General features: G+C 40.3%; 2 protein-coding genes across 13 annotated transcripts in view; one reads left to right on the plus strand and one right to left on the minus strand.

The window, feature by feature from the left end:
• Window positions 1-549: 549 nt before the first annotated feature.
• Window positions 550-14,265, plus strand: Rnft1 (ring finger protein, transmembrane 1). Of its 6 annotated transcripts, none has more exons than XM_087573087.1 (10): window positions 581-708; window positions 884-1,116; window positions 1,622-2,641; window positions 2,797-2,873; window positions 4,552-4,652; window positions 6,232-6,385; window positions 7,204-7,362; window positions 8,558-8,623; window positions 10,359-10,460; window positions 10,930-14,265. In XM_087573087.1, the coding sequence occupies exons 3-10, from the start codon at window positions 2,242-2,244 to the stop codon at window positions 11,062-11,064; spliced, it is 1,194 nt and encodes a 397-aa protein (XP_087429213.1). In that variant the 5' UTR covers window positions 581-708; window positions 884-1,116; window positions 1,622-2,241; the 3' UTR covers window positions 11,065-14,265. The 6 variants fall into 6 exon arrangements, with proteins under 6 accessions (NP_001385733.1, XP_087429213.1, XP_087429212.1 ...); XM_087573086.1 differs by having other exon boundaries at window positions 2,191-2,641; NM_001398804.1 differs by lacking the exon at window positions 884-1,116 and having other exon boundaries at window positions 550-708; window positions 2,191-2,641; window positions 10,930-11,673.
• A 2,314-nt stretch (window positions 14,266-16,579) lies between these two features.
• Rps6kb1 (ribosomal protein S6 kinase B1) overlaps window positions 16,580-26,744 on the minus strand; it is a 41,765-nt gene continuing 31,600 nt past the window's right edge. For 4 of the 7 annotated variants that reach the window (XR_015631109.1, XM_087574670.1, XM_087574668.1 and 1 more), the window contains 5 exons: window positions 26,374-26,436; window positions 26,031-26,108; window positions 22,236-22,343; window positions 19,406-19,518; window positions 16,580-18,203 (listed from right to left, as the gene is read on the minus strand). Coding sequence is in view for 5 of the 7 variants with exons in the window: in XM_087574670.1 (XP_087430796.1) it covers window positions 17,966-18,203; window positions 19,406-19,518; window positions 22,236-22,343; window positions 26,031-26,108; window positions 26,374-26,436 (600 nt within the window). In the remaining 2 variants the exon portion in view is untranslated. 7 annotated transcript variants of the gene reach the window in all.

A 26,744-nucleotide genomic window follows, 5' to 3' on the forward strand; every position in this document is an offset into this window, starting at 1 on the left:
GGATAACCAGTTCTGGCACCTGGTTCTGGCACGAACTAGGGCGCGCTGTTCAACTTCAGGCTTGGAACCCGAATCCAGGTCACGCAACCTCTCGGCCCAGGGGCCCAGCAGGTCTGCAATAGATACCAACACGCAGCCGGAAGCCCCAATGTTCTCGTTCGGATCGCAGCTCCCGGTACGCAGTCCGCCGCCAAGCAGGTTCCTGGACCTACACATTCTCAGCCTGGAGAACTCCGAAGCGTATGACTGGTTACTAATGCAAAACGTGACAGCCCTGCAGACTTAATTAGCGTACACGTCAGCCACTACACACCACTCGGCTAACATCAGCAACAGGGCCACAAGGCGGGGCTCCGATGCTCAGGGCGGGGCCTAGCGAAGCCCTCCTCCTCCTGCTCCGGGTGAAGGCGGGGCTAGGCACTCGAGGCGGGGCCTAAGGAGCCCCTTTTCCGCAGGGAGAGGGCGGGGCCGGGATGAGCGTGGGGCGGGGCCTAGAGGCGCCCTCCTCCACCAGGCGAGGGCGTGGCCCGGCGAAGGCGGGCCGCGCGTGACGACGTCTAGGGAACGCGCGCGCCGCCGCGGGGCCAGGCCGAGCGCTGCTGGTGCTGGTGGCGTCCGAGGCTGAAGGCTTGGCGAGAAGGGCTTGCGGCCGCGTGTGGGGCTGTCGGTATTGTGGCTGCCGAGGCTACCCGCTCCTGGTCATGAGAGGTCAGGCCTGGGGAAGGGGGTGAGGCGGAGGGTTTCCGGGGAGAAGAGCCGAAGCTCGGACGTGGGTGGAGAACTCTGTCCTCGCGGATTCCGGAAGAGTTGGCGTTCACTTTTCTTTCTCTTTCCCCTTGTTTATGTATGAAGGAGGGCAGGTTTTGTATTCCTTTTTTAATAGCAGAGACACAAACTGTCCTGTCCCAAGTCGCTCTTCAGAGAGAAGCGGACAGAGCCGCCGTGCCTTCCGAGCCTCTTCGAAACGTCACACAGTAACTGCACGGTTTCAGCCAGTCTCCGCCGCAGCTAGCTCCCTCGCGGGGGAAACGGGAGAGGCCCGGCGGTGTGGGCTCTGCGTTTCGTCGGGCGATAGCGCGACTCTGGCACCCTGGCCCGAGATCTACACTGGATCACGTAGGGATCTTGCCCTGCCCACAGCCTCTCTTCTGACATCCCTACCCTCCCCACACACTGCCGGTGGTGGCATTTTTATTCGGGAGGCTAACTCCTTATTTAGACTAAAGCATCACTTAGCAATTACATGATGACTCCCCCTAAGGGCCCCCTTTCAAAGGTATTTGACTAACATTCTTTTGGGAGGAGAAGCAATATTCTCAGTAGCACCATTAATTACTGAAAACCTTATTAGCTTTGTGGAAGCTGTTTCAACATAAAACGAAATGTTTATCTTTATTGATGCTTAATTAAGGCACTGATTTTTTTTTCCTTCCAAACATTAACGAATCTGTAAAAAAAAAAAAAAACCTATTATATTATTTAATGTCGTGTCAGAAGACTTCTGGGGTCACTTCATTCCTTGCACCATATGGATTTAGGCGATTTAACTCAAATTAATAGTCTTGACTTACCCAGCCATCTCACCTATCCTTAGCAAACTTCTTTTTCTTTTTTTTTTAAGATTTATTTATTATATATAAGTACACTGTAGCTGTCGGACACACCAGAAGAGGACATCAGATCCCAGATGGTTGTGAGCCACCATGTGGTTGCTGGGAATTGAACTCAGGACCTCTGGAACAGCAGTCAGTGCTCTTAACCACTGAGCCATCTCTCCAGCCTCTTAGCAAACTTCTTAATGTGGACTTTGCCTCAGAGTACATGTGTCTGCTTATTCAGTATGAGTCCTGATACTCATTGTGGTATCTGCTGGATCCCCCTCCTTTGACTGTTTGCTGATGTCTTGGCATTAGAGAATTCAAGACATCTGCAGTTCAAAAGCAAATGTTCACCAAAATGCTTTGTATTTTTAAGTAGCCCCTAAGGTTCAAAACTCACTGGTTTGCCAAGTTGGACTTTGGGGTTAGGGTGGGCAGGGCAGCAGAGCTTTGGCAGTAGCAAGGATTGAAGGAGTTTTAGAGGACCTGAAACTCTGTGACCATCAACTGCTCCTTTAGTGAACAAAGGACATCTAATGGACTGCTTGTGATTAACTTCGAATGCTTTCTGCTCTTTGATTTTGCTTTTAAGGAGAAAGAGTCCTGAAGCAAAGACATTTTAGAGAAAAAATATTCAAGGGCCATGCAGACCAGCTGTAACCAACTCCATGATCCTCCAGGCAGTGCACATGATGAGGGCGCTGCAGCCTCCCAGTGTGTTCACCCATCAAGGTCGACAGAAGGTTCTCTTCACCCTGGAGACGTACACATCCAAATAAACTCAGGACCTAAAGAATACTCTGAAAGTCCAAGCTCTAGAAACACACGGTCGGGTGTCTGTACCTGTGCCCATGGATGTGTGCATAGTCGTTTCCGGAGTTACTCCCACAGTGAAGCAAGGCCACCTGATGATTTTGCCACAGAGTCTGGGGAACATGGAAGTGGCTCCTTCTCAGAATTCCGATATCTCTTCAAGTGGTTGCAAAAAAGTCTTCCTTATATTTTGATTTTAGGCATTAAACTTGTTATGCAGCATATAACAGGTAGGAAATAAAACTGCTGAATTCAGTTTCTCATTTTATTGATAATTTTAACATATTTTGGTTGCTTGCTTTTAAAAAGTTGTATTATTAGCATATATAATCTTGGTTTTTTTTTTTCCTTTTCTTTCAATTAACTAGAACTTATTTTCTAACAGGAATTTCTCTTGGAATTGGGCTGCTAACAACTTTTATGTATGCAAACAAAAGCATTGTAAATCAGGTTTTTCTAAGAGTAAGTATAACAAGCAACTAAATTATTAACTGTTTGTGTCTACAGAATTAGAAATAACTGAGAGAAATAGAAGTCACTTTCCAGAGGACTAGGGGGAGCAACAGGATGCGTTGTGATGTCCACCACATGCTCTGTTCTGTTTGCTAAATGACTTGGAAAAGACATAAGTTCCCTGTCCTAATGCTTCGTCACCTCACCTTACTTAGTTGTTTGGTTCCTAAAAAAACAAGAGGATTAAGAGACTTAGACCACACTGTGTGATCTAGTTTTGGCCTTTAAGGACCTTTGTACTTTATGAGTCAATTATACAGAATAGTATGATATCATTTTAAAAAGTTAGTTGATGGAGGTTGGCAGTAAATAAGAGCATTGAATAAATGGGCATTGGTGTTTTAGGTGTATGTGGGACATAAGATTTCACTATGACTTTCTGGTTGGCTTGTAGAGTAGGCTGGCCTCAAACTCTAGAGCTTTACCTGCCTCCGGAGTGCTAGAATTAAAGGCAAGCCTATCATGAATGGCATATGTTTTTTATTTAAGAAGTTTTTCTAGTAGTGTGAAAGTTTTAATCATCTGAATCATTATAAAAGTTCCAAGAATCTATGAAATTTCACCTCAAGAGGGGTCATATCTAGGAATTTATAGTATATTAACAAAAATTTTAGTGTATAGTTCAAAAGTAGCACAGGATAACGCTGGGCATGGTGGCATGTGCTTACAGCCCCAGCACTGGGGCAGGAAGGTCATGAACTCAAGAGACAGTCTGGGATATTCTGAGTACCAGGCCATCTTGTGCTACAGAGTGAGATCGTCTCTTTACAAAACAACAAAATATTAGTACCGGGTTGATTTCTTTAACACTGGAAATCCTGCCCACATGTAATGAGGTGTCTCTAGTTGTTTTCTGACTCCCTTATCCATGTAGCTCAGAGGCAGTCTTATATAGTATTTTTACTGTGCTGGTGTTTGACTTGCAGTGAAGTCACGTGTGGAAGTTTCCACTTTCTGGTATCATGTTAATGCTCAAAAAGTCATTCAGTTCATTAGGATGCCTAACTGTAAAATTTTCAATTAAACTAGTAATAAAACTTGAATTTTAAAAACCAAAATTATTGCATATTTATGAACTGATTTACTTAAATTTTCTGTTTTGTGAAAGAGAAAAAAAAAGCTGTAGAGGTAAAGATTGATTTGGGTGGGTCCTTTATGTCAGTGTGGAGATTGGTCTCTTGGACTCAGAGGTCTTACATTTTTTAAATTTTTTATGGGGGTGATGGTTTGAAACAGGGTCTCTACATAGCCCTGCCTGTCTTGGAACTCTATGTAGACCAGGCTGGCCTCAAATTCACAGAGATCTGCCCGGCTCTGCTTCCTCAGTGATGGAATTAATTAAAGGTGTGTGTCACCATGCCCAGCTTGCATTTTAAAATTTTGTTCAGAGTTATTTTTTTTTCTTTTCTTTTTTTCGGAGCTGGGGACCGAACCCAGGGTGTTCAGAGTTATTTTAATTAAGTATTAACAAAAACTGTGCTTGTGGTAATGAACAACTTAGAATGTTTCTTATTCTTAATAAAATGCAGAGTACTTGCTAAGTTAATACATCATCAAATAAAAATAATATTTCTTAAAATTCCAGCCTAATACAACACAATAAATCACAGAATTGTGTCTTTTTTAGGAACGGTCATCAAAGCTTCGGTGTGCTTGGCTATTGGTGTTCCTGGCAGGTTCTTCCGTCCTCTTATATTACACCTTCCATTCTCAGTCGCTTCATTACAGGTAATCAGAGATCCTAGTGGACATCTACTGTATATCATTTATTCTGTGGCACTTTGTGTATATCCTATTTGCATGTAATGCTTACTATAGTTCAATTTTCAATTGACTCCTTTTTAAAAAGATTTATGTATTTATTATATAAAGTACACTGTAGCTGTCTTCAGACACACCAGAAGAGGTATCAGATCCCATTACAGATGGTTGTGAGCCACCATGTGGTTGCTGGGAATTGAACTCAGGACCTCTGGAAGAGCAGTCAGTGCTCTTAACCACTGAGTCATCTCTCTAGCCCAGTTGTCTCTCTCTCTCTTTTTTTTTTTTTTTGGTTCTTTTTTTCGGAGCTGGGGACCAAACCCAGGGCTTTGCGCTTCCTAGGCAAGTGCTCTACCACTGAGCTAAATCCCCAACCTTTTTTTTTTTTTTTAAAATTATTTATTTATTATATATAAGTACACTGTAGCTGTCTTCAGACGCACCAGAAGAGGGCATCAGATCGCATTACTGATGGTTGTGAACCACCATGTGGTTGCTGGGATTTGAACTTAGGGACTCTGGAAGAGCAGTCAGTGCTCTTAACCACTGAGCCATCTCTCCAGCCCCCAGTTGTCTCCTTTCATGATTGACATGTGTGACTTACGACTTGTATCCCCAATACCATGGCACATAACATGTGCTCAGTAAGTACTTTTTGATAAGTAGATTTCTGTTGAATCAGTTGTTTGTTTTTTGTTTTTGAGATAGGATCTCACTGTGTAGTCCAGTGCCAACTTGTATTCCTCCTGCCTCAGCCTCTTGATAGAAATATAGGTAATGTGCCACTAACCAGTTTTAATCAGTATTTATTTAGTGCCATTAGGTGGTTATTGCCAAACTTTTGTTTCTAAAAATGAATCCATAAAACACATGTAAACATGCATTTCCATGCCAGATTTTCTGAATTTTTAGCTTTAATCAGATAGTTAGACGGCCTGGGCTCAGCAGCACTGATATGGACAAATCTGGGCTGTAATGAGTGGCAGAATGAGTGTGACACAGGAATGACCTGTGGCCAGGAAGACAATGCCATGGTCAAGAGCACCTGCTACTTTCCAGAGGAGACTCCAGTTCCAGGGGTCTGAAGCCCTCTGCTGACTCCACAGGCATCTGGACTAAGACGTGCAGATACTGGCCCTCACCACAGAGGCACAGCATTTTAAATTTTGCCTTAACAGAATAAGTGTTTGATATTATGTTTGTCGCAAGACTAGCTGGGCATAGCCTGTAAATCCAGTGAGGTCAGCCTAGGTGAAAGAACACATGAAACAAACAGGGCTCATGGTACTTTACAAAACCATCCAGGGAAGGAAGTTTAGAGGGAGAAGGTGGGCAGCCTGGCCATGAAAGGAGGGGCATCTCTGATTTAGTGGAGCTGCTGTAGGAGTGTATGTTAGATGCCTGGAAAGCACAGGTTAGGGTACAGTTCAATGCAGAGCTCTGAGCTGTCTCATGAACATATAAGATACTGCAGCAAGCTTAAAGCTTTCACCAATGTCTTGTTTGTGTGTTGCTTTCATAAATGCTTATGCTTTTCTCTCGGTAGCTTGATTTTCTTAAATCCTACACTCGAACAGTTGAGCTTCTGGGAAGTTCTTTGGATCGTTGGGATTACAGACTTCATTCTAAAATTCTTTTTCATGGGTTTAAAATGCTTGGTTTTGCTGGTGCCTTCTTTCATCGTGCCTTTCAAATCAAAGGTAAGAAACTAATGCTTACTGGGATGATGTTAGCAAACGCTGAGTGCTAGCTGGTCTTCACTTACATGTCTCTTAGTTTAGAGGCCAGAAAAGGGCAGCAGATACCCTGGGTTTGGAGTTTATAAGCTGCCTGCTATGGCTGTTGGGAACCTAACTAAGGTCCTCTGGAAAGCAAGAAGTACTCTTAACTGCAGAGCCATCTCTCCCATACCTAAATAACCTAATTTTTATTACTTCTGCGTGGCAACCACTTGCTCAAGTACTTCAACTGAAAATACTAACCTAGTTGACTAAAATCTGAATTATATTTCCTTCAAAATAATTGAAAACTCAGTCTTCACATCATATACAGAAAATTGTAGATTTGTACTTGTTTTTCTCTGAGGCATTACCAATCAAATGACTACATACACAGTCAGTCAGTCAGTGGCTTAGCGAGGCATGGTTTCACTCTATGACCTGAGCCCACAACCATGTCCTCTCGAATGCTGGCTACAAATGGAAGTCACCATACTCAGCTTATAAATTAAGACATTTCTTTCACATTTGTGTGTACCTCTCCATCATATGGGTTCTATAAAGTGAACTAAGGTCATTACCCATACCCACTGAGTCATCTCACTGGCCTAACACTGAGCCAAGCCATGTAAGGACAATAGTATATGATGGCAAGTTGAATTTGTATTCATCATAATTCTGAAATATAATTTCAATTATTGTGATTAATGCATTATATACTTATGCTATCCTTCCAATAGTGTCAATGCTATGTGTTTAATACCTTACATAGCTAAATTTCTTTTTCCTTCCTGTTTTAGGGATATTGGTACATGCTTTTAGAAGAATTGTGTCAGTATTACCGAATTTTTGTTCCCATACCAGTTTGGTTTCGGTACCTTATAAGCTATGGGGAGTTTGGTAATGTAACTACATGGAGTCTTGGGATATTGCTAGCTTTACTCTACCTCATACTAAAAGTAAGTAACATTAAAACTTTGGCAAAGTGACTCCTATACTAATTCCTGGCTTTACATTACTACTAAGCTGCCTCAAAATTTATCTTCATATCACCAACTGAAACTAATGGCAGACTCTTACCTATTTAGAAATGTAGAGCTGACATACACCTGTCATCCCGTTAGAGAGGCAAGAAAATCATCAGTGTGCCAGCATTGGCAACCAGGAAGACCTCACCTCAATAAAGACAGTGATCAAGAAAGAGTAGAAGGAAACTAATGGTTTGGGGGAGTGGGGAACTACACTGCTTCTTGTGTACCTGCCACCATTCTAAGACCAGTTTTTGTTGAGGAATATCAGAGAAGATTAACATGCATGTGATATCTAAGGGAGATTAAGTAGAAAAGACACTGACCCTCACAGAACCAGCTCTAATACACAGTCCTCAAACCAGATGAATATCTTCTTCTCTTTACTTTATGCCTAATCCCTTCAACTTGTTATTTTTTTAAGAGTGAGGGGGGGGGGGGACACGAGAGTGAGCACAGGAGGTGGTGGTGGTATTAAGACAGGATCTCATGAGGTAGCTCTGGCTGTCCTGGAACTTGTTAAATAGACCAATGAAACTTGTTTTCTGAGACAAGGTTTCTCACTCTGTAGTCCGTGCTGGTCTCCAACTCAGAGATCTTTTTGCCTTTGCTGTTGGGAGTGCCAGGATCAAAGGTGTACACCATCACCACCCACAATACTTTCAAATCTAAATGTCTGGGTAATTAAATCAAATGAAGCTGATGTCTTCCCCTCCCCACTCTCTTTATTGCAACTTTGTATATATGAATGTTTTCCCTGTATTTGTATATCACATGAGTGCAGTGCCCACGAAAGCCAGAAAGGATGGCATCCTCTGGGAATGGAGTTACAGATGGCTGGTTGAGCCTCTGTCTAGGTGCCACATGGATGCCAGGGGTGGAATGGAACAGCACCAGTGCTCTTATCTGCTAGCCTGCTGCAGTGTCTTTGACGTAGGGTTTATTTGTCTTAATTAAATTGTAGCTGTAGGTTGAAAGGTGGTTCAGATATATGCACTTTATTAAGCTTGAAGTAAATTCATAACGGATGACTCATGTGACATAATGAACGTTAGATTGGGTGGAAATTGAATTTTGGTCTTTAGATTTAGAAGTTCTGAATTAATAAGCTGCCTTTCTCTTTTAGCTTTTGGACTTTTTTGGACATTTGAGAACTTTCAGACAGGTCTTACGAATATTTTTTACACGACCAGTAAGTACTTTTATCAGTTAAGGGAAATACCTCTACCTAGTTTCACCCTTATTTTCTTTAGTTTATTAGTGTGACAAATGGAAGTGCTTCTGCTTTGAGATTATTCTCTAATGCTCTGGTGCTTGGGGCTGTACTGACTTAGAAGTCTGACTCCCATGAGCGGTCTCTCACGTCACTCCCCACAGTTGCTTCAGTGCTGTGCACTGCAGTCAGTGGCTCTTGCCCTTGCAAACCTTTGTCATTTTGGATCTGGGGCTCAGTGGTAGACTTAGATATCCTGTAAAAGGAAGCACAAAAGCAAATCCACTGGATATCTTTTAGGATTTACAAAGACACCTTAAAAAAACCTTGTCATGGACTTTTGTTTCTTTTCCTTTTTTAATCCACTAATGTTTGCTTTGTATATTTTTATCAACATTTCCTATTTCACTTTTATGAAAACCCTGAAGTATGACTTTAGTTTGAGGACAACTCAGTAAAAATCATGTTCCTTACAATTTTCATGCTAAAAGAAATTTCCTCTTACTCAATTCTATATTTGAAAATTAAGTTTTCTAGGCAACAAGGTCTAGACCCCCACTCCCCGCCCCCAAAAAAGAAAAAAATTATAGAATACTTGAACTAACTATCTGGGGGACTTTTTTTTTTTTTGAAGTATAGAATAGAGTTTATTTAGGGCATGGGGAGGGGAGTTGAGGGGTAGGGTAGTAGAGACAGAGAACGGCAGACAGAGAGAGTAGAGGAATAGAGTCTGACTATGAGCACATGGAGAGGGGGAAGGGAATGGGGAGAAAGGGGAAGAGGGGAAGAAGCAAGAGGAACAGAGAAAAGAGAGCAAGAATGGGGACTTCCTTTTTTTTTTTTTCCAGGTAATTAATGATAGAAAAGCAAGTGGTAGGTGGGGGCTGTGGCGTCTGACTTTGATCCCAGCACTTGGGAGGCAGAGGCAGAAGGAGTTGAGGCCAGCCTGATCTACAAAGTGAGATCCAGGAGAGCCAGGGCTACAAAAAGAAACCCTGTTAAAACAAAGAGAACATTAAAAAAATACAATAAAATTCAGAGTTTAGCTTTAAGTTAGTTTAGTTGCAGTTGTAAGCATTTTACTTGGTTGAATCTAGTAAGGTAAGGGCTGAAATAGCCTCAAAACAATGCCCTACAGGCTGTTGGTTTAACTTGAGAGTACTTGCCTAGCATGTGTGTGAGGCCCTGGGTTCAATACCTAACACAGAAGAAAAACAAAGTATTAAAATAAGCACCCTGAGTGCATATACATACGTTCATCAACCTTATGTACAAGATGGAAGTCTCACTTAAAGGACGTTGATTTTAGCTTTTGTTAGCCCATCCTAACTAGGACTTACCTTGATGTGTTTCCACAAAGCCCACAAAGCCCCCACCTTCTCCCCTTCATGGCAACAGAAAGCTTTGATTGTTCATAACTGTTGTAAATGGATAGTGATTAAATCCTGTTGACTTTAGTAAAAAGATCAAGATCTTAGGGCTCAAACTATTTTTAGGATTTTAGAATGAATCCCATCTTAGAATGTCTACTATCTGGGCTACTAAGTCAATCTCCAATGTGGAATGCAACCTTGTTTGTTTGTTGAGATAGTTCTAGGGATTGAGCCCTGGGCCTCAAACATGTGCTACCACTGAGCCATATCCCAGACCAGATATATATTTCAAAGCCAAACTCTCCACAGGGACTACTTTTAACAAGAATTTGTCTTGATAGAGTTATGGAGTGCCTGCCAGCAAGAGACAGTGTTCGGATATGGATGGTATTTGTCCAATATGTCAAGCTGAATTTCAGAAGCCAGTTCTTCTCTTTTGTCAGGTAAGATTTCTAAACATTATATTTAACATTTTTCAGACTTATTAAAATCACATTTATGTTTGTTATACGGCAGTGAGAGTAATATTTAATGGAAGGTTGCATTCCAGGTAAAAGTTGTTAACTTGTTCAGGATGGAAGGGATCTGGTAGACTAAGTTATGCCCCTTAGGTTCTGATGATTTTTGTGCAGAGGAGCATGGAAAAGAGAGGGGTAGTTTGGTCAACAACCTAGATACCAAAGCAGTTGGCAGAGCGGCTGCACTTCTAAGTAGATGCTGGTCTTGCTCAACAGCAGCAGTTGTCAATCACTGTGTAAGCTCCTGGCCGTATCTCAGTTACTGCTAGTGAGTTACCATTAAGCAGGTAAGGGATCCCACGGAAAAGGCAGTACCCGGGAAATAGGTAGGTAGAGTCAGAACACTTGTACCAGAGTGTCATTGTGTAAGATCTGCTTCTTCATTCCCTTACAGCATATATTCTGTGAAGAATGTATTACCTTATGGTTTAACAGAGAGAAAACATGTCCCCTGTGCAGAACTGTGATTTCAGAACGTATAAACAAATGGAAAGATGGGGCCACTTCATCTCACCTTCAGATGTACTGAGTTGTACAAACTGTTAAGGCCTCAAGACACTAATTTTATCTGGTTTGGTAACTATTGATAAAGGCATTGATAAAGGTAATTTGTCTCCAGCAGTAGAAAACAAATTGTCTTCCCAGGAGTAGAAAAATGGTTTTAGGGTATCACAAGACATGTTTGTAGTTCAGTTTCTCAAAAGATTAAGTGCAAGAGCCCTGCATTTTTAAACTATATATTCACCTTAAGAATATGCAACATTTATTCCACTTATTTGACAGATAATTGCAGTGTTATATTGGAAATGTGGTTTCTTATTAATAATACCAAAACAGCAATTAGAAACTAGAACTAGCCATTTTAAAGGGGTTCGGGTACTGTTTCCTGACATGGTTCTCAGAATAAAGATTCTGCATAGTATTTTAAAATGTATCTGAAACAATTTTCAGACTTTTATAATTCCCATTCTAAAAATGCTTAAATTTTTCATAAAATTGTATTTTTAAATGAAAGTTCTAAATGCTATATTTTACCTATAACACATTTTCTAAGTGAAGATTTACTGAGGATGATATATTTTAATACTGTATTATGCTCTATGACTAGTAATCAGTGAGAATAAATGACTTAGATCCATTCACCTGGTGGACCTGTTAAGTGCTCCTTGCCATTAGCTGCCTTGTGTTTTGTGTAATACCACGTAATAGCTTGAAATGACAAAGTGATTTGAATGTGGGCTGGGGATGTAGCTCACAAGTTTTACCATCACCATCGGTAAAGATGGGAAAGCTTGCACTCAAGGCTGTGGTGGAGCCTGCTTAGTGTGCACTGTGTCCTGGCTGAGTTCTATATGGAGGAGAAATTGGGAAAACAGCAACTTTCACTGGGGGGAGCCAGAGCATTGGTGCTGGTCATCTCCAGCTGATTTCTGCATGAAGGAAAGTAATGGAGCACTTTATCTTTCCTCACGTTTCCTCTGAGCAGCTGAAGTCTTTCCCATGTCTAAAGGGCTGCTACTAAGGCGTCTCCTCATTTATCATCAGCAACAAGGAAATGAAAGTGGGAAGGAGAAGTTGAAGCGAAAACAAACTTGCAGTGTAAGACAGGCTAAAGATGGCTCAGCACATTAGAACATGTACTGCTCTTCCAGGACCAAAGTTTATGCTGAATGCTGGGATTAAAAGCATGTGCCACCACCACCTGACTAAAATTAAAATTTAAAGAGAGACTAAATCAGCACACGGGTATTCAGTCACTCTATATATGTGTATATTGTATGTGTGTGTGTGTGTATATCTGTACACACAAATATAATCTATTATACACAAACATACACACTCCTTACCTATTGAGAATTACTGCTAAATACGTTAAATCATCTTCCTGGCTTTGTTGTTTTAAACGTACAAGGGATAAAGGAGAGAAAGCAATTTGTGGTTAAAATTTGGCTGTGAAAATCAAATTACTTCCTATTCAAAACTAATACACTCAGCCGTCTTACACCACTTATCACAGCTTCTTACCTAATAGCTGTTCAGGCACCTTGGCTTTTTAATATGATTAAATAATAAAGTAAGTCTGTAGAAGACTATGATGGGCTTTTTTCAGAAGGGTATTAGTCAAAAATCGAAAAGGGCAGTAAGTAGTAGCAAATACTTTAATCCCAGCACTTAAAAGACAGAAGCAGGTGGGCCAGAGTTTGATACCCACCTGGTCTACAGAGCAAGTTACAGGATAGGACAGGACAGGCTATAGAGAAAAACCCTGTCTTGCAGGGATAGAGGGCAGGGGAATGTGATGGGGCTAGTGCAGTGTGTACAGGCACTTGCTGCCACACTGGACGACTTAAATTTGGTCTCTAGAACTAATGAAAGAAGTGAGCCAACTCCTGAAAGTCGTTCTTTGACCTCACATGTAGGAATGAATGTACACACATGACAGACTATTTTAAATTGAAAAAATGTTAAAATTGACACCAGATGTGGTGGTGCATACCTTTGATCACAGGCCTTGAGAAATAAAGGCAGACCGATCTCTTGAGTTCAAGGATAGCCTGGTCTACATAGTAAGTTCCAGACCACGTAGAGCTACATAAAGAGATCTTGTCTCAAAACAAAAAAAAACAGAAAATGTAAGAATGTTGTGGTATTCATTATCAGTAATGAACTGAAGCATTTCTCTTGCTTCTGTCCTCTTTGCTTTCACCTCAGAGGAGAGGGCTAATTTTGTGAATTCAGGTCATACTCTCTAAAACAATCACTGTACCCACATTAGGAAGTGCTGCTGGGAGCAGAGCAATGGCTCAGCAGTTAAGAGCACTGCTCCAGAGGCCTGGCGTTGAACTCCACTACCCACATAGCAGCTAACAGCCATCTTAACTCCAGTTCCAGATCTGATGCCCTCTTCTGGCTTCTTTGAGCCCTGCACACATGATACAGACACATGCAGGCAAATACCTATACACATAAAAATAAATGTCCCAAGAGAGAGGGGAGGGAAGGGAAGGGAGAGATGCTACCAACCACCAGGGACTGAGATTATAACGCCTTGCTAGAGACACTTTTAGTTTTTGCTTTTCAGTTTTTTCAAGGTTGGGTTTCTGTACAGCCCTCACTGTCCTGTAGATCAGCTTTGTAGACCAGCCTAGCTTTAAACACAGAAATCTGCTTACCTCTGCCTCTTGAGTGCTGGGATTAAAGGCAGACACCACTAAATGTGGCGAGATGGGTGATTTTTTTTTGTTTTTCAAATTTATTTTGTAATGCCCCTGCAAGGCACAGCGTTGCTCTTAACTGTGGAGCCATCTGACATATTTGCTAAATTTTTTTTACAATTATTTTGCACATGAATGTTACATTATCAAAGCTAGCTGTTGATTATTAATACAAGAAAGTATTCCCGCTATTTTTATGTGACGCTAGATTCCATATAGCTTGTTGCATGAAGATTTTTAAAAGCAAACAATTCAAGTATATTTAAAATTAACAAGAATCTGTAATTTTAATACATAAAGTGACCACTAAAATTTGTTATATATTTAAATAGCTCTAATATCTTGGGAGAAAGTTTTATAACTGTCATTTCTCATACAAAAGTAGTTTATTAAATATGATAACATGAACATATCTAACATGTTAATGAAAAATTGTACATTGGTTATGTATACTATAGTAAATATGTATACTAAATTTTTTTCTCTCAGGTAATAAAAAAATCACTTCTATTTTATGTTCATTCAAATTTCATTTAATTTCTTTCTATTTACATTCATTCAATCTGAAATCAAATATTTTAACACAGTAAACTAAATACAAGATGAAAAGCAGAAAAGGTGTTGCCCTCATAGAACTCCTAATAAGGCAGCTAAAGAACTTATGTGAAAGATGCAAAGCCAACTTGGGGTAGAAGAAGACATAGTTTAAAGAGCAAACACTGTCAGAAACCCGTCTTTTAGATGCTCCTCCAGAGAATCCAGGAAAATAATACTTGTGCTATAGTGTTGAGTCACACGAGAAAAGTATTATATTGTTCAGCAACAAACCATAGGCCCTGTGTGACAAATATCACTGCTGTTTGTCCAGCTAGCTAATGTCTGCTCCTGGGACAAAACTACAGATGTTTGGATACTGACATATTTTGAGATACTAACCATTTTCATTTTCAAAGCCTCAAAATCCATTCTTCATAAATTCAACATTTCTCTTGAGAATAATCTTAGATCTAGCCCTTGTAAGCTAGGAATATATATAACTAACCGAATATTTCTAAAATGGTCCTGTATTAAATATGTTCAAGGCTCAAGATATTAATGCTAAGATACATTTTGTTTATAGTTGTCACCTATAGTACAGAATGTTGAATTTATGGAGTCTCATACATGCATCCTATCCTCAAATCTCAAACTATCTCAAAAACAGTATGGAGGAAAAAAATTTTAAGAGCATATAAGGGGAAGAAATAACATAATTTTTCTAATGGTCTGGTTCAAGTTCAGTAATTAATACATTGTTAATCACAGCTGGTTTATAAATCCCAGTTATTCTGTAACACTACAAACCTTATAAAACAAATTTAGTAAACTTCAGTTCAGTGAGTACATATTAATTAAAAAACAGCATGTAGAAAATAAAAAATATCCCGTAATAGCTGATTTTAAAGAAAATAATCAAGTAATGAAAGAAAAAGCACTTAATCTTTTTTTTTACATACTTACCTGGTACAAGCATGAACAACTCTCTTAGAAACTCAAACCAGTATTGACATACACTTTAAATTATGCTTCAGTTTTTACAAATAAATACAGAGTAGGCCATATTGCATAGGCATGTGCTTTCTGTCTGTGACACTCATGTGACACCTGACATGTTTTCACAGTCATAGTAGGGATATCCATTTATGAAAGTTTCTATTAATAAACTTGCCACACCATGATCAATTTCACTTAATCAATGTTGTGATAGAAAAGCTATATATTTGTGCAGATGGAAGTGTACAGTTAATACATTCTACACAAAAACATTGCAATATTTGCCACTATTGCTGGCAGTAATTACATGAAACAGTTTAACAGTTTATGGGGTGGTCACAGTGCACATATTACTAGCAACTAGGGCTAAGAAGGAATCATTTAGTGTAAAAGTTTTATTGGAATTTGGCCAGGCAGTCAATGCTATAGTTAGTAAACACATTTGGAAACAAATATCAGAGTAGCTCAAGCCATTTGCAATCTGAAATGATTCCTATATGCATTTCCATAGGTTTTTTGGGGAGGTTCTATTTTTTTAAATACCACAAACTCTCAAAGAATGAAGAACATTCTTAATCATTACTGCAGCTCCTAATTTACTGCTACAATAATGAAGTTCTCAAGATGCTGCTACAGTCAGAGAATCAGGAGTGATCACTTAAATGATAAAAAACTTCTCTGTCCAAGATGGACTTTATGCCACAACTGAAAGGCAGTATTTCCCATCATCTGTCATGGCTGTGTTTTTTTTTATTTGTTCTAAGATTTTTATTATGTATGTTGATGATTTGTCTGCACATATGCATACAAGAGAGCATCTGATCTAATGAGACTACCGTTTATAGATGTGAGCTACCATGGGGGTGGCTGGGAATTGAACTCAGAACCTCTGGAAAAGTAGCTAGTGTTCTTAACTGCTGAGTCATATCTCCAGCCCCTCAAGAGGGTTCTATTTTCGCTCACTGTTAAAATTTCTTCCCATCTCACTTCAATTACAATTTAAATAAGCAAGGTCTGGGTCAATCCTGACTAATTCTGACATGCATAAAGAATTTTATGGCTTGGATCCTATGAGGAACACAGCAAGAGCATCTGCGTAAAGAAACCCGAGGGCTGCAACTATTACCAAGTGAGTTGTTCGGACTGAAGACATAGAGGACCAACAAAGTGGTGTGACAGGACTCACTGTGTGACCATCTACCTAGACCAGTATGCGCTGAAGTCTATGTTATAAAGCTCTGCAGATATTAAACCCTTTCACCAGCTAGTCATGGAAATGCTCCTTAAGGCAGGAAGTATTTAAGAAAGGTAAAGTTACCTTTATTTTTATTCTTTGTACCTGTAAATCATTTATGTAGATTTTGTTACAATTTCAAAAACAGTGTCTTGTTAACATGTTTCCTAGATTAAGCCACTAGGTTTTCTTATTCACTATGGAAGACATTCATCAAAGGCCATCAAATATTTTTACAATTAAAAAATGTAGCCCCAGAACAGGAGGGAAAAAACACCATATTTTCTGTTTTAGACTCTCAAGGAAAAAAAATTGTTAAGGAAGGTAAACAGCAAAACAGTACAAAGTAAAACTAAAGCCTTACCAATATGCTGTAAAGAGATAGAAAGAGGATGGCCCACGGCAACACCCTCTTCCCTGCAGGTGCATCTCCCCTGCCCACTGCTCTATTACGCACTTTAGCCTGACTCCTCTGTCCCTCCCCTGCCATGGGCCAGACTCAAATACTGGTATTAAGAACAGGTGGTGGTATTTTTTTCCAGTGTAGTGCAGGCCCAGGACAAGGATGCAATGCAGACTATCCACCTTCTGCCTGTCCCCAGGCTTGCAGTTACGCCTAACACACAGCAGTACTGCAAGTAAAAATGATTAAACATACTTTTCCCCTAGTATTACAGACAAGTATTGCAGCTAGGTTATAAAACAAAAAAAGAATAAAAACACCCCAGGTCCACCCGAAGCCCTCAAGCAAGCCACAGCTGTGGTTAACAATGATTCATTTGCATTTTATTTCATCAAGAGAAGAACAGAAGCTGGCTTTCTTCACACCAACCAATAACTTCGCATTTTAAAGTTTGGGATGTTTTTCATAATGAGCTGAATCAAAAATCTATTTGAAAAATATATATTTATATAAAAAAAAGATTCAGGTTGTTTGCACGTAAAACATCAATCGATAAGTTTCTTTTGTCTTTGATTCTGTGTTGCTGGAAAAAGTTTGACAAAGCTTGCATGCTAATTTGTCCTTAGTTGCAAGTATTACAGGCAATCTTGTACTTTGCCTATTAGGATAACCCTTATGTGACATCATCAGACTTTACCAGTGATTCAGAAGCAACATCCTACCCTTAATACTGTCAGTTTACAGCCATCAGCATGAGAATCCTTACGAACGCTGAGATGTTGCTAGGGTAGGAACCAGTCAGTTGATGTGTCTGTGGGTTCCACAATACTATTTTGTTTGAGTTTTTTGTGGGTTTATTTTTTGCACCATTGATTGATTTTTTTAAAAATCCATGTTTATTTTTTCCTCCATCGAAAGCATTCCAGGTAATGACACTGACTCTTTGAGACTGCCATTTTCTCATTTTTATCTTGCAGGATCCTCACACATCCCCTTCCAGGATTTGTTTCCTTTTTGCATTTGCATTAATAAAAGCATTGTTTCATCATAGATTCATACGCAGGTGCTCTGGCCGTTTGGAGATCATAGGAAAAGCTTGTTTTTTGTATGGCCCAGAGTTGGGCTGTCGGATTGGAAGTGGCGCTGAAGCTTCCCCGCTCGTTGTCACATCCATCTGCTCTATTCCACTTGTTTCCATTGGGTATTCCACAGGTGTCTGAGGATTTGCTGTGCTGGCTGAAGCACCTCGTCCCCAGAAATCCCCAGGAGAGAATTTGACTGGGCTTTAAGACAAGGAAGAGCTATCATTCATTTGTCTCAAGGACCATCTTGACAACAAAGATTCCCCTCATGCTTAAAGGGAAGGGTGATGTGACTTTATCTAATATTATTTTCATGTGGACCATCCCAAAGACAAAGGTTGAGCCATCTTTCTCCTAGACTAATCGCTAGTGTGTCCAAACCAGCCTCTTTACCTCTACACTCGAGCCTTAAAGCCCTTAATGGCATACTGTTAAGTCATTTTACTCTCCCACTTAAAAACGACTTGCCATTGCACTTAAAACAAAATACTTTCCAAATTGGGGGCCATTTTTCTTATTTACCACAGTCCAGGAACTCTGACTTCTTATTTCCAAAAGCATGTTCCCTTCTCCAGAGGCTTTGTCCTGGCTACTGTTCTGCCTTCAATACTCTGTGCTTTTGCTTTTTTTTTTTCATAGATAGCTTTTTCCTTATTTTTAGAAGTTACTTCACCGGGGAGGCCATGTTGCCCATAGGTAATGGAAGCCTCTTCTTTTTTTCTCTGCTTTCTACTGCCTTTTTAAAAAAATGTGTATAGGGGTTGGGGACTTAGCTCAGTGGTAGAGCGCTTGCCTAGCAAGCGCAAGGCCCTGGGTTCTGTCCCCAGCTCCGAAAAAAAAAGAAAAAAAAATGTGTGTAATGTGTGCAGGTACACTTGGCATAACGTGGTAGGCACATAGATTTGTGTATATATCTACCAGAAGGAACAATTCTGTATTATATGTATTACATATATAATATGCAGCATATATAAAATATTGATATTGCATAAAGAGGACACTTGGTATGAGAAGATAGATGTTATGCCTATATTAGGCAAAATATGACAGACCTTTTATCTGTGTAACTTGCAAGCATTTCTTAAGCAATATTCTTCTAGGCTTAAAAACGTTTTCCTTGCAAGCACAAGCACCTGAGCTTGATACCCACAACCCATGTAAGAGAAAAGAAGTAGATACTGTGGCACATGGGTGTAATCCGAGTACTGAGGAGGAGACAGACAGGTATCTTGACCCACCCTAGCCAGCCAGCCCAGCATACTAGCCAAGTTCCAGCCAATGAGAGAGACAGAGACTGCGTGAGGAGCAACACCCAAGGCTGTTTTCTCTGTATGCATCTGCATACACACGGACATGCATACAAGAGCATGAACAGGAAAAAAGAATAAAGGAGTCTGAAATACCTGACAGGCGTTCGTGGGCTACCAATAAATCTTCGAGGCGATCGGATTTTTGGTTCAAAAGAAAACTTTTCTTTCACACTTTCAAGTACAGATGGAGCCACATATGTAAAACCCTGAAAAACAACACAGTACACTACAGGATGATGTTTGGTCACACACATCAAGAAAATGGCTTTTTAGTCTGCGACATCAATACTATGATGTACAACTAAAATCACCAATGTATATATTCCTCCATATTCTTTTTCTTTTTTTCTGAGATAGGATTTCTCCATGGATAGCTTTGGCTATCCTAGAACTTACTCTGTAGACCAGGCTGGCCTTGAACTCACAGAGATCGGCCTGCTTCTGCCCCAAGTGCTGGGATTAAAGGTGAGCACCACCACATTTGGCATTTTTATACTTTTTTAAACAAAAGAACCTGATATGCTAATTAACAAAAATTTACCCCATGGTTTGTAGAAGTAGGGAAGAAAACTGCAGGAAATATAGCTTGAACATTAAAATGTTGACTATAAAGATAAACATAAATTGGTACATTGCCAGCTACACACTGTTACATGTTATGCACACACTCACATATTTATACGCATACACATGTATTTATAAAGTTAGTTAGGATTAATATTCCAGGGGTTGGGGATTTAGCTCAGTGGTAGAGCACTTGCCTAGCAAGTGCGCAAGGCCCTGGGTTCGGTCCCCAGCTCCGAAAAAAAAAAAAGAGAGAAAAAAAAAATATTCCAAAACAGTTGCTCATAACTAAGCCCAAACTAGAATTCTGTGTGACTTTCCCACTTTCACACCAATAACAGGATAAACTAATTTCTTAATTTTGTATATGCATGCATGTCTGTATGTAGGTATGTGCATATGAGTGCAGGTGCCTGAGAATGAGACCCTTTGAAGCTGTGTTGCATGTAATTTTGAGCTACCTAACATAGTTGCTGGGAGAGAAACCCAGGTTCCTCTACAAAAGTGCAGCACGATATTAACCACTGAGCCACATACTTTTGTTTTGTTTTGTTTTTGGTTACCAAGAGCCACCGTTATGAACATGCCGCTGTGCAGCGCACAAGCACCATTGTGTTAGTTTCAGTTGTCTTTATTAGGCTCCCGCCTCTCCTGTCCTTGCGCGTTTGTTGGCTCGGCCATAAGTCCTATTGCCTACATGCTTTCCCTGCACAGTAGCAGATGAGTGAGCACTGAGAGCCACAGAGCATCACAGTTCTGGGGACCCAAAAGAAAGGAGAGTCTGCATTGTGCGCTGCGGTTTGTGTTCTGGTGGCTAAGGACAAATCTCCAGCCCTATATCAGTTTTCATAATCTCAAGTTGAACAAATATTTAATCTCCTATGTAATATCTCATTAAAAATTAATGGAGATGGGCTGGAGAGATGGTTAAGAGCACTGACTGCTCTTCCAGAGGTCCTGAGTTCAAATCCCTGCAACCACTTGGTGGTTCACAGCCATCTGTAATGGGATCTGATGCCCTCTTCTGGTGTGTCTGAAGACAGCGACAGGTAATATCAGACTATATAGGTAAGTGGGATCTTAGTGGTTTCTTTAGTTATTTTTGGCTCTTCTGGAGACCAAATTTTAGGCCACACTTACATTATGCTCTCAACTGAGCTATGCCCCTCGCTATTTTTAGATTAATTTCTAAAGAGACTTTGGACTAGAGATACAGCACACAGACACTTATTCAATGAAAACTAATGCATTTATTATTCAAAGATGAATCACTATTTCTGTTATCAAATATTAACATTATAAATGTCCTGCATAATTAGGTTGATAGTAACCACTGTAGTCAGAGTTTTAGTTTCTTTAAAAACCCAATTATGTTTTGTGAATGTTTTTGTTTTAATCCCAGGTGTGGGATATGGGCCTGCTTCAGTTCATCTAAAGCCATTAACTATGATTGTCTCATGCTCTAAGAGGGGCATGATTTTTGCCAGCTGTAGATGGTTTGATTCTGGTGAGTCTGTAGAGGGTATAAATTGAGAACCTTGAGAGGGCCAGATGCAGCTGCTGCCACTGCTGTTGCATTTGCTGAATCACTTGTTTGCTATTGCTGGTTTGCTGGATTGCTGTTTGGAGAGACTGGACTTGTGCCTAGGAACCTGACACCCCTAATCACCAGGAAGTAGTAGCCTAAAGAGGTCTATGTCTGTGCTCCGTCTTCCCTCTAGCCTTATTTCTCTCCTACCTACTGTTAGGGGAGTTGGAAGGGAGGTAGAGGTATAAGAACCAAATAAAAGGGGTTGGGGATTTAGCTCAGTGGTAGAGCGCTTGCCTAGGAAGCTCAAGGCCCTGGGTTTGGTCCCCAGCTCTGAAAAAAAGAACCAAAAAAAAAAAAAAAAAAAAAAAAAGAACCAAATAAAAGCTACACAAATATGACAACAAACCATAATTTATTATTATTATCCTGGATCTTACTCTGTAGAGCAGTCTGGTCTCAAACTTAAGAGATCTGACTGCCTCTGCCTCCCGAGTACTGGAATCAAAGGTGTGTATCACCCCTGCCTGGTCATAATATCCATACTTTATGATGACTATCTGGGAATAAAACAGTTCTGTTCTGGCTGGGTTTTGTTTGTTATGCTGAGCCACACTAAGTCACTAAGTCACTACCACTCAGCTAAACATGAATCCCTGCAATTTCTAAAACAGAATGTTAAGATTATGAAAATAAATGTGTAGGTACCAGTAAGTAGTTATCAAGGAAATGGCTTAAAAGCAAAGTCATTCAGGCTACCCACATAAACTTCTCACTGCATCATACTGAAGTTTCCTATGGCTGCATGGAGACTTAAATTCTCTCACTTACCAGAAAGACCTGGTTGGCACTTTCACTGAGAGTTGAGTCATCGGGGCTGTCAACAGGTGTCTGACGAGTAAACTTTGAATCAAACTGACTCACATCCTCTTCAGATTGCTTCATAAGAACAATGGTTAGAAAATGGTGAACAGTCTATATTATTCCTATCAATCAAAGATGCCACAAGCCCTAGATTCTTTGCACAGGATTTGACTGTAATAAAACAATAATTTTAGCAGCCATAGACAATGAAAAAAAAAATGCAGGTAGAGTGTCGTGGTACATTTACATCATTGTCTTTATAATTTTTAACGTCTATTTTATGTGCAGGTGTTTTGATTGCATGTATTTCCATGCACCATGTATATGCGCCTGGTACTCACAGAGGCCAGAAGATGCTGGATCCCCTAGAACTGCAGTTACAGACGGTTGTGAGCCAACATGTGGGTGCTGGGAACCTCTCCAGCCCCTTGGCATCGTCCTTTTGTCTATTTATGAACTTGAGTTCAAACCCAGAGCTTCACACTTGCTAGGCAAGAAAATGCTCTACCAGTGAGACAAAGCCTACATCTTCATATTTTATATATGAATTAACATAGATTTTAGTAGATAATTATTATCCTTATCTAAACTGAGTATCATAACCTTAGTATATCCAGTCACTCACTAAGTTCCTAGAGATAAGTCTAGATAAGGATAACTATGGAAGACAAGTTCAGAAGAGATAAGACGATGGGCTAGCCACCCAGGGTATAAGCATTGTTTACACTCTGTGTAAAGCACTTGCTGGGCATGTGCAGTCACCTGCTACAAACACACAATACCAAACTCTCCCTGTCCTGAGAGTGTTCTTATGGTTACTATGGGTTACTTCCTGTCTTACAGTTTTAAAGTAGTGGTTTGTTCTGAGTACATTTTCTTACTAAGGAATAGTATCATCTAAGCTCTACCTACCAGATTCCTTTAATTTCTTTCGTATGTATCTAGTCTGACTCATGAACCAAACAGAGGAAATAAATATCAATTAAAAATTATGACTTATGCTGAACATGATGATACATGCTCTAATCCCAGCACTTAGGAGGTAGAGGTAAACTGTGAGGCTAAGGCCAGCCTGTGCTCTGTGTTTCTCTCTCTCTCTCTCTCTCTCTCTCTCTCTCTCTCTCTCTCTGTGTGTGTGTGTGTGTGTATGTATGTATGAGAGACAGAGAGGAAAAAGAGGAAGAGAGAAAAAGTATGGAGGATGGGGGAAAAAAGGGAACTATTTCATTATTTTAAAGAATATTAAAAAAAAAGAATCAAACATTTAGCCTACATTCCCGGTATCAACTACACCGTGGGTAACCGAACAACTAATGTCGCTTTATGGAAAACTTCTGGTTAATAAAGCGTGAACATGATGAGAACACAGAACTAGAGTTTCTCACCTCAGCACTGCTGACATTATGAACCTTGATAACTTTAATTGTTTTAATTCTTTTACTTTATATGTCTATGTGTTTGCTTGCACTACATGCAAACCTGCTGCCCACAGAAGTCAGAATGTGTAGGATCCCCTGGAACTGGAGCTATAGACAACTGTAAGACACCATGTTAGTGCTGGGAATTGAGTTTAGATTCTCTGAAAGAGCAGCAAGTGTGCTAGTTTTTACTGCAGAGCCATCTCTCCAGCCCCTGGGCTTGATAATTCTTCAGGGTAGAGAACTGCCATGTGCTGGCCCTCAAGCTGTAGGTTCAAGGAGCAGGGCCCTCCGGCAACAAAACGAAAATGCTTCTAGACTTCAGTCCCTAGTTAAGAATGATTAACTGGGGGTTGGGGATTTAGCTTAGTGGTAGAGCGCTTGCCTAGGAAGCACAAGGCCCTGGGTTCGGTCCCCAGCTCAGAAAAAAAGAACCAAAAAAAAAAAAAAAAAAAAAAAAAAAGAATGATTAACTGATGGGCTCTCTAAAAGAAGTAAAACTATACTGTAAGATAAGCTTCCTTGTCAGAGTATACAGCACCAGGAGTTCCATCTGTATCCCGAGTTCCATAATTTGGAAACAGATTAACATAATAAGTGGACACAATGGGGATAAAATGAGCAAAATTAAAACGTAAGGAATGCAGGGATGGAAAAATGAATCAGTCATTAAGAACACTTGCTGCTCTTCCAAAAGACTTGGATTAAGTTCCCAGCATTCACATAGTGGTTTACAACCATTCATAACTCTAATTCCAGGGGCTCTGATGCCCTCTTCTGACCTTCACAGTATCAGGCACGCGCGCATACACACTCACACATACACACTCACACACCTACTGCATATCAATATGCAGTAAAATACTCGTACACATAAAATAAAATCTAAAAAAAAAGAAACACACTGTTCTTAAATCTGAGAAATTCTACAGAGCAGATGGACCAGAAGATATGAGGGGATATTTGTATATTGTAAGAAAGAGAGCACCTAACTGTGTATAGAGTATGACTCCTTATTGAAAATAATGGGGAAAAAGGGAAATCAAACAATTGGTCAACCTTACAAACTGTGATATGTTACACTTGTGTTTAAAAAAGATGACCTGATCATCTCTGAAGTTCAGAAGTAGGTATTTAGTTAATTATCCGTGCCATACCTATAGGCAGACATCTTAAGGTTACATAAACTTCTTGAGTATTTTCTGTGTACTATGTGCATGTCCTAGTACCACTGGAGGTCAGAAGGTGTTGGTGTTGGATCCCCTGGACATGTAGTTATGGACCACTGTGAGCTACTATGTGGGTACAGGGGATAAAACATGGGTCCTCTGCAAGAACAAATGCCCTTAAGCACTGAACCATCTCTCCAGCCCTATGTATGTTGACATCATGTGCTCTGTAATCAAATAATAATCAGCCTATGGTGGTTGGAATATGCTTGGTCCAGGGAGTGGCACTACTAGGAGACGTGGCCCTGTTAGAGGAAATGTGTCCCTGTGGGGTTGGGAAATGAGATTCTCCTTCTAGCTTCCTAGAAGACATCTCCTTCTGACTGCCTGTGGATCAAAATGTAGAACTCTCAGCTTCTCCTCCAGTACTGTGTCTGCCTGTAGGCCGCTTCCATCCTGACGACAATGACCTAAACCTCGGAAACTATGAGCCAGCCCCAACTAAATGCTGTCCTTTATGTCCTTTATAAGTGTTGCTTTGGTTATGATTTCTCTTCAAAGCAATGGAAACCCTGACTAAAGTTTTAGCCCCATTCTCCTCTTCCTTCACCTATATCTCCCCAAATAAAGAGAACATATTTTCTGAGGTCCTGAGGTAAAAGACATAAGTTAAATAAGCATTATTTTAACCATAAGCATTTTTATAGACTGAACTATGTTCTCTTGACCTCACATTCATGTTGACATTCAAACTCCTGGTTCCTCAGAAAGTGATCTTACTTGGCAAGGGTCACAGCAGATGTCACAGACTATTATACAGGAGTACACCACTATACCTGGTTTCTCTGATTTTTCAAAAAATTACCAGGTCTGAAGTGTCAGTACAGACAGAGCACCTGACTGGCATGTGTGAGGCCCCAGGCTCAGCCCTCAGTACTGGAAATGGCAGCTATAGATCCCCATGTCACACGCTTCCATATAAACATACCAACAGAGGAAATGGCAGCTATAGATCCCCATGTCACATGCTCCCATATATACATACCAGCAGAGGAAATGGCAGTTACAGACCCCCATGTCACATGCTCCCATATATACATACCAACAGAGGAAATGGCAGCTATAGACCCCCATGTCACATGCTCCCACATATACATATATACATATATACATACCAACAGAGGCTTAAAGGGGGGCTCCACCTTCCGAGCCAAAAGCTCTTCCCAGTTAATGTGTCTAAAAAATGGATGCGCCTAGAAAAAGTCAAGGGGATGAATGAAATGATAAACCACCTTTCTTTTATTTTTTTTGGTTCTTTTTTCGGAGCTAGGGACCGAACCCAGGGCCTTGCGCTTCCTAGGTAAGCGCTCTACCACTGAGCTAAATCCCCAGCCCCGGTAAACCACCTTTCTAAGGTCAAAAATGACAGAATAAGCTAAATGTATACGAGTACCCAATGTAACAAATATGCAAAATTAACATTATGTTCCCCCAAACACCAAACATCTCAGTTCCTACTTGGACTTCTCCAGCATCCCCAGGGCCAGCTCCAAGACGAGAAGCAGCATTTCTTTTCAGCAGCTTTAGGAAGGAAAAGAAGCACTGATGAAAATCTGTAACTAATCAAATTCAATGTTGTCCCTATTTGTGCTCAAGTAATATAATTTACTAATACCAGATAATGTTTGAGAACAAAAGAAAAATGTTTAAATATGTACTTTGCTTTAAAAAATTGTCTTTTCTGTTTAGTATCTCTATATGACTCTAAACAAAATGTGAATTAAATTCTTAGATAGGGAAGGGCTTATTAACCCCCTCCTCCCCCATCTTTAGTGAAGGAGCTATTGCCTATTGGAAAGAACAGGATTTTCTCTGGGGCATGGCCACTG

This window comes from Rattus norvegicus, chromosome 10, assembly GCF_021556685.1.
Source record: "Rattus norvegicus strain SHRSP/BbbUtx chromosome 10, alternate assembly SHRSP_T2T, whole genome shotgun sequence".
Lineage (NCBI taxonomy): Eukaryota > Metazoa > Chordata > Mammalia > Rodentia > Muridae > Rattus > Rattus norvegicus.

Excerpts from the sequence above, each read along its gene's own strand:
- Rnft1 (NM_001398804.1), top strand. The coding sequence starts at position 2,242 with ATGCAGACCAGCTGTAACCAACTCCATGATCCTCCAGGCAGTGCACAT. Across the intron at positions 4,653-6,231 it reads TCTCAGTCGCTTCATTACAG|CTTGATTTTCTTAAATCCTA; the intron begins GTAATCAGAGAT and ends TTCTCTCGGTAG. Across the intron at positions 7,363-8,557 it reads TACTCTACCTCATACTAAAA|CTTTTGGACTTTTTTGGACA; the intron begins GTAAGTAACATT and ends TTTCTCTTTTAG.